At 41.8% G+C, this 7132-nt stretch overlaps 1 protein-coding gene across 2 annotated transcripts in view; it reads right to left on the bottom strand.

The window, feature by feature from the left end:
• Positions 1 to 5367: 5367 nt before the first annotated feature.
• LOC144823532 (uncharacterized) overlaps positions 5368 to 7132 on the bottom strand; it is a 1119534-nt gene continuing 1117769 nt past the window's right edge. For both annotated transcript variants that reach the window (XM_078682128.1, XM_078682126.1), the window contains one exon: positions 5368 to 7058. In XM_078682128.1, the coding sequence (XP_078538254.1) occupies positions 6328 to 7058 (731 nt within the window). In that variant the 3' untranslated portion in view covers positions 5368 to 6327. The remainder of the gene's footprint in view (positions 7059 to 7132) is intronic.

Below are 7132 nucleotides of genomic sequence, written 5' to 3'. Positions count from 1 at the left end.
TGCAGGAAGTTCCACCTTCCTGCACAAAAACAAAAAATTAAAGGTATTTACCTCCTTCTATGTGTGCTGATAAATGCAGCACACATAGAAGGAGGAAAAATTAGGAGAAATAAAGTTATTTCTCCTTGTTACACTTCCCCTGGGGAGGCATAGACTATTAATGCATTCCCAGGTTTACAAGACCTTGTAAATCTGAGAATGCGTCGAAATCCATTGGTGTTGCCTGGGAACAACCACTGCAACGCCCATGGGGCGCCTCTTTGACACAGAGTAAGGCAACGCAGCGACTTGCACTGCTTTACCTTACTCCAGATCTACGCGGCCTTGACAAGCCACGCAAGCTGGCTTTGCGTGGTCTTGTAGATATTTTTCTGCGCTGCTGGTGCATCACAAAAACTGAGCCCAGGTTTGGATGCTCTACCCCCAGATTAACCAGCCATTTTTGCAGTAGTCCCTATGCTTCATTTCCGAATGTTATATTTTTCCCACATATTTATTTTTTATTTCAATCCCAGAACTAATTCTAGCCTATGGAGAAGTAAGATACACCTTAGTTCTGCTTGCACTTCTAACAGCAACGCCACACTGATCTTGCAAAACATCAGCCCTCCACAAGGACATTGATGGAGGGAACCACGTCACTCTTGTTCACTTAGATCTCTCAGTAGCTTTTCACATAATTGTTTGTAATGTGCTTCACATCTATCTGACATAAAATGCATTGCCTGAACAGCGTAAAAATACTTTGGTTCCTTCACCCCAACAGAAAACAGTGGGTCTTTGTGGGAAATTTCATCTCCAATCCCGCCCTCAGTGCAAAATTGCATATACCTATCTCTAAACCTTGTGAAGCAGCTTGGAGAGTGACAGCCAGATGTTCTGGCATAATTTGACCTTTAACCCTTGACATTGCTAGAAGTCACACAAGCAGGCACTTGCATTCATATAACAGAAATTACAAACCAGGTGGCTGAAGAGCATCGAGAAATTCAACACTTAGGGGCATATTTACAAGCCCTCCGCGACACCGGAGCGACACTTTTTTTTCATGCTCCGGTGGCACGGCCTCATTTTCCATATTTACAAGGTGGGGTGTGATATCGCGCTAGCCGCTCCCAAGCAATCCAAGACGGCTGCCAGCAGCGGATCGGACAGTACAGGAGTGAGCCCACCAGCATACCGCTTGCGCCTAGATGAAAAAATGGGGCAAACACGCGGACGCGGAGGAGACGAGTCAAAAGAACCTGAAGACCACGAGAACGCAGGCTACGAGGGGAAGAGGAGTCCGGGAGGTTCATGATCCAACAAGGATGGCAGAATCCAGGTACCTGATGTGACCAGAGTGCAAGGGGAAACTCCAACATCGTCCCACTAGAACCCCAAAGGCTCTGAGAGCAGAGAGGCTGTTCCACTCCAGTCCACCACGTCCCAGGAGGAACGTGGCTGCAGGCAATTCCCTTTTCTCAACTTTATGGTGCTACACAGGTGATGGGGAGGAACCAGTCACAACCCACAGGGCATACAAATCACTAGCGGCCACATGCATCATTGTAGGATTTTGCAATTCCTAAATTGCGAAAATTAAGGAATCGCAATTTAGGAATTGCAAAATCCTATACATCAAAAAATCCTAAAAGTTTTTAGGATTACTTAATTTTCGGAAATTGTGATTCCTTAATTGCGAATCACAATTAAGGAATGGCATTACATTGATTCCTATGGACCTAGAGGCCCATAGGAATCAATGCCTTTTTGCGAATTTGTTTTTTGCCAATGACATTTTGTTGATGCATTGCAAGGGTGCTGAGGGGGTCCCAAGGACCCCCCCCTGCACCCTTGAAATGTTTAAGTGCAAGTTTCACACACACATGTCCAAAGGACATGTGTGTGTGTAACATCACACTTTCCAAAATGCATTTTTGTGCTTTTTTAAAGAATTTCGCAAATTAACACGAGGGTCAACCGCGTGTTAATTTGCACTTCCTATTTCAAAATTCGCATTTTTTTACAAATTCATGCATTGCATTTAAGGAATCGCACAAATGCGATTCCTTAAATGCATTCGCATTTTTAGGAATTGCAAAAAAATGCGGATTTTCAAAAATTGTTTCATGCAACCCAAAAACTTATTTAGGAAGCGCAAACGGCCGAATTTACCGATTCGCACCGCTTGCACTTCCTAAATAGGTTGATGCATGTGGCCGTAAAAGTGTGGAGTGGTGGGGGAGGGAGTACACATTAACAAAACTCCAAAGGGGATCAGGGTCAACCTACTCATGACGTCTCCACTTTTTTTTTTGTGTGGTTCTTTTGAGGATAATCCTCCAGCGAAACCTAGGTGACGAGTGGACCAGCAGTGAAAAAAAGGAACGAAAAAGCCGGAAGACCAACTTTTCTGTGTGTTTTATTTTGACTGACTGACTTCAAAGAAAAGGCCAACAAACAAAAAAGGCCAATTGTAAACTTGCATCTCTGCATTCATGTGCTACTGTTTTTTTGAAGACCCAATTGTACCAAAATAAATACAAAGACGGGAGGCATAACACGATATCCTGGTCTCACTGTGGTTCTCTCTCCTTCTCTGGCGCGTTCACAGAGGGGCGTGCACAGCACACATATTACATGGCGTTAGGCCACTTTGCATGGATAAACACCACCTTGTAAATATGCCTCTTTCCGCAGCAGTCATCTGCATCGAAGGGGTGTGCAATAGGTGTTGCTGTTGGCTTTCCACTGCAAAACCCATTGCTTTTTGAAGCTGCTCCAGATTTACAAGGCTGAGGCAGTGCCAAAAACTAATGCCATGGACTACCAGGCATTAGCATGGCACAGGAAAATTGTATTCATTTCTCCTCGTTTTTGCTCTTTCCATGTGTGCTGCAATCTGCAGCACACATAGAAGGTGTACCTTCCTGCACATAAATAATAGTCCCCGCAGTGCAGGCAGCCTTGCAATGTGGCGGCAAGGTGCATGCGCTGGCGCTAGGTAGCATTTTTCGCACCAGTGCTAGGTGAAACACATGGGTGAAGCATATTCTTGTGAATACGGCACATCCCTGCATTGTCGGACCGTGACGCTAAGAAATCTGTGGTCCGATATTTTCTTAAGAATATGCCCCTTAGTCTGAAAATGAATGTAGGCTTCAAGATAGCCGAACACAGAATGTTTTAGTATTGTTGACTTGCATCAAGGCTCATCTTTCTGTCTGCATTTAAACGCCTTGGAATGTGTGCATAAATGTTAACAAATGCATGCATGTATACCTAAACCAGACTGCATGACCTAGTGGATAGTAATTATATAGCACTTCAATCCCTGGCGGTACAGCACCCAGGCTAATAAGCTGCATGGCTAAACACAATGTCCCAAAGGTGAGACCTACTGGCTATGCCAATGCTTGTTGCTTTGACCAAAAGTATTATCTTCATTTCCATTCCCATGCTATCCTGGCTATGGACTACCCGACCCCCGGAAAAAGTGGCCCACTGGTCTCCATCAACAGTGACTTGACTACTTTACCTAATGACTCTGTTGCGCTATTTTTTTTGTTGTGCTGGTTTATTTTCACATTTTTCCCACTTGCACTTTTATTTGAATCGCAGAGAGGTCGCTAGTGAACCAACACCTTGGCATTTACTGATTGCCCCCATAAGGACTAATAGCTGCTGCAGGTAGCACTTTTTTGCTATTTGCACTTTTCCTGGCTTTCAGAGGGGCTGCTAGTGAACTAGCATGCTGGGCAATCACAGGCTTACTATCATATTTCAAGTCTTAACTCTTGACCTCTGCGCACTGTAACTACAAAGCAGTTGCTACCAAAATCTTGTAATAGCGTCCTAGGTGGAATGCCACACAGACTATCGGTTCACTGGCAGACGCCTTCAGGCAGAACACAACGTTTGAAAGAGGTGAGGTCCGTTTTTGAGGCTAGGGTTTGTGTTGTAGGTCTTGGTATTTAAACGGGAGACTAATTCTCTCTCGTTGTCCCTGTAGATTTCGGTTTCCAGCAGGCGATTGGCACTTGAGCTCCGAAGGCAGCTCCATATACAAGGTCAGTTTGTGTCACGGGGGTATTAACAGGACGACTCTTTAAATTTTTAGAAACGGTACTCAATGACCTTGTATTCATGTATTTTTTTTAGCAGGCGCAGAAGTACATGGTTATTCACGAGGAGCATAGTTTTTGTAAGTGGAGTTATACAATGGGCATAGATGTTGACACCTCACTCGGGTTTGATCACGGTACTTGGAAGCTAGTTGGTCTCGAGGGCATTTTTCGTTATTTTGAACACTGTTAATTTTGTTTTTCTCATGTGCATAGGGAAATACTGAACATGTAATGTAACTAACGATATGTATGTGTATCAGTATCATGAATTTCAAAACATCATGGTTGTGGAACTCGGGCATATATACGATTATGTGTAAAATGCAAAAGATTACACATTGTTTTAAACGCTTCCTTGCATATTTTCTTGTAAAATATTTTATCTGCATTCTTTGTAGAATCAAGCCCCTGAGGTTGGGCCACGCAGGCCTGAAATGCATTGGGCACAGAAAAGAGATTTCTTCATGGGCCTACCAAGAATGTTCTTTTTGGAATAGGAATGACGTTTCTGTGATTTACAACAGAATAAATGTTTGTTTTATTTGAACCAAAAAACACAGTGTATAGTTTGATATAGTTGGAGTTACAAATGTAGTAAATGTGTTAGCAATTATTACAAGATTTTGGTAGCAACTGCTCAGTAGTTACAGTAGGCAGAGGTCAAGACTTGACATATGATGGAATAGATACTGGCATGGCCAGACAGCATGCCAGCCCCTGCAGCACGCTTTGGGTAAAAGTTTGAAAAAAAGAGGTATAGCAAGAATTTAAAATTTGAGTGCTCCTCTTGTCATCACCAAATCACAGGCTTACTCCCATGACTACCAATAGCTGCTGCATGTAAGCACTTTAACCTATAGCTGCCCCCAAAAGTAACCAGAGTGAGCGGTCCTCCTATACCTTCTTGCCATTTGCATTTACCTGGTTCCCAAGTGATCTGCTGGTGAACTTACAAGCTTGTCAATCACTGGACAGCTTGCACACAAAAAAACTTAAAGCAGTTGCATGCTTGCATTTTAATCTATCGCTGTCCTTGGGTCTCTTGAGAGCGTGGCTTAAGTGGGTAATCAGCATCACCAGGGGAACATCTTTTTAACTATTAGACTTACTTTACTGGCCTTTTTATACCATGATCAGCTTGTTTTATATTTTATTATTGATGTTTTTGAATGAGTTTAATTAATCAAATACAAATAAAGACACATTTGATAGACCACTAAAAAGCATATAACATACCCTATTCCAAAAACATAATTACATGGTAAAAGTGCATTTTATTATGCATTATTGTATGACTAAGTTCAGTCAGAAGCAGTAACTCACAGATAGACCTTAATACATTTCCCAGCCATTAATGAGCTACATGGTAAACTCCAAAAAAGACAGCATTCCATAAAAATCAGTGGGGTACTAGCAGGTTTTATGGATCTTGTGATATAATTGGTTTGTACTTTTCAAAAGCCAGGACCCATCAAAGATTTGGAGCTTGCCCATTTAGTAGCTGCATGTTTTTTGATTTATGCTTCATACTCTTGGTGAGTGGTATTGAACCTCTTGCATGAAACCTACAGAAGATGATGAAGGGCTTTTTTTGTTTTTATGGGGTCCTCAATTTTTTGGCTCCCTCTATAATAAAATACCTCTCTGCAACCAAAAAGGGTAGGCAGAATCGATGCAAGAGGTTTCAGGCGTTTAGAACAAAAGTAAAACATTTGGTGGGATATGATTAGCTGATTGTAAGCTGCTCACTATATTCTGAACGTGGTATCTACCCTTGAACCAGCATCTTCCTTTTCAGTTTAGATAACAATAGATGTTCAGCTTTGGATGCATTTCATTTTGTACATAGGATGCTCTCTGCAAGTCACTCCTCGAAAGCAGAATTTCAAAGGCAGGAGAGTTTTGGTGGAGGATAGCTTCAGGTTAAGTTGTGTATCATCCATGTACTGATGCGTGGAGATGCCCAGCCTGACAATCTTACTTCCAAGTGGCTCCAGTTGGGGTATGTTTGGTTACTTTTTTATTTAATTATTTATTTATAGACACAAGTTATTTAAACATTTTGTGTCAGATTTATGGATGCCACAATTCTGGACTTTAAGTTTGTAATGACTTTTGATCTTTCCTCGATAGCATCTTTCGCCCACCAGTAATTATTTATAGACACAAGTTATTTAAACATTTTGTGGCAAATGTATGGATGCCACAATTCTGGACTTTAAGTTTGTAATGACTTTTGATCTTTCCTCGATAGCATCTTTCGCCCACCAGTGTGTATCCTTCTGTGTTCATTAAGAATGTCTTTCCGGCTGAAACATTTCTGGCAGACCGCACATGTATAAGGTTTTTCACCTGCATGTGCCCTCTGGTGTCTGTTTAGATCACCTTTTTGAGTGAAGCTTTTTTGACAATCAGGACAGGTGTATGGTTTCTCACCAGTATGAGTTCTCCAGTGCCGATTAAGATCACACTTTACACTGAAGCTTTTCTTACAGATAGCACACGCGTATGGTCTTTCCTGTAGTCTTATATTGGTCTGTGATTTCTTCAGAGTTGTTAAGGCACCATTGTGTCTGAGGTTTTTCTCATATTGAGTATACACATATGGTCCTGGCACTTGCTTTGCTTTTTGATGATAAGCACTTATAACCCCATTCCTCAGATTACTCTGACATTCATTATATGCATTTGAAAATCCTGTTTTAGTCAAGCCCTGGAGTCCATTTTCGTGCGTAAGATATCCAAAATCACTTTCACATAGCATTGTTTTCTTTACTTCGAGTTCCAGATGATTTTGAGGCCATACTTGGCTTTTGTAATCCGGTAGTTCTATGGACCTTTGAAATGTTTTCCCATCTGCCTCTCTCGATGAAGATATAAACGGTTGTGTATTTCTGGTACAAGTGACAGCATCTGCATCTGTACACTGCCCTGTAGTGAATCCATCACCTGTTGGATTAAAGTAAAACATCTTGTTATTAATCTTCAGAAGTGCATGTACCAATCAATGCATCTCAATAAAA

Source organism: Lissotriton helveticus, chromosome 3_1 (assembly GCF_964261635.1).
Source record: "Lissotriton helveticus chromosome 3_1, aLisHel1.1, whole genome shotgun sequence".
Lineage (NCBI taxonomy): Eukaryota > Metazoa > Chordata > Amphibia > Caudata > Salamandridae > Lissotriton > Lissotriton helveticus.
The sequence above is the reverse complement of the archived record's forward strand: the minus strand, read 5'-3'. Positions and strand labels throughout refer to the sequence as shown.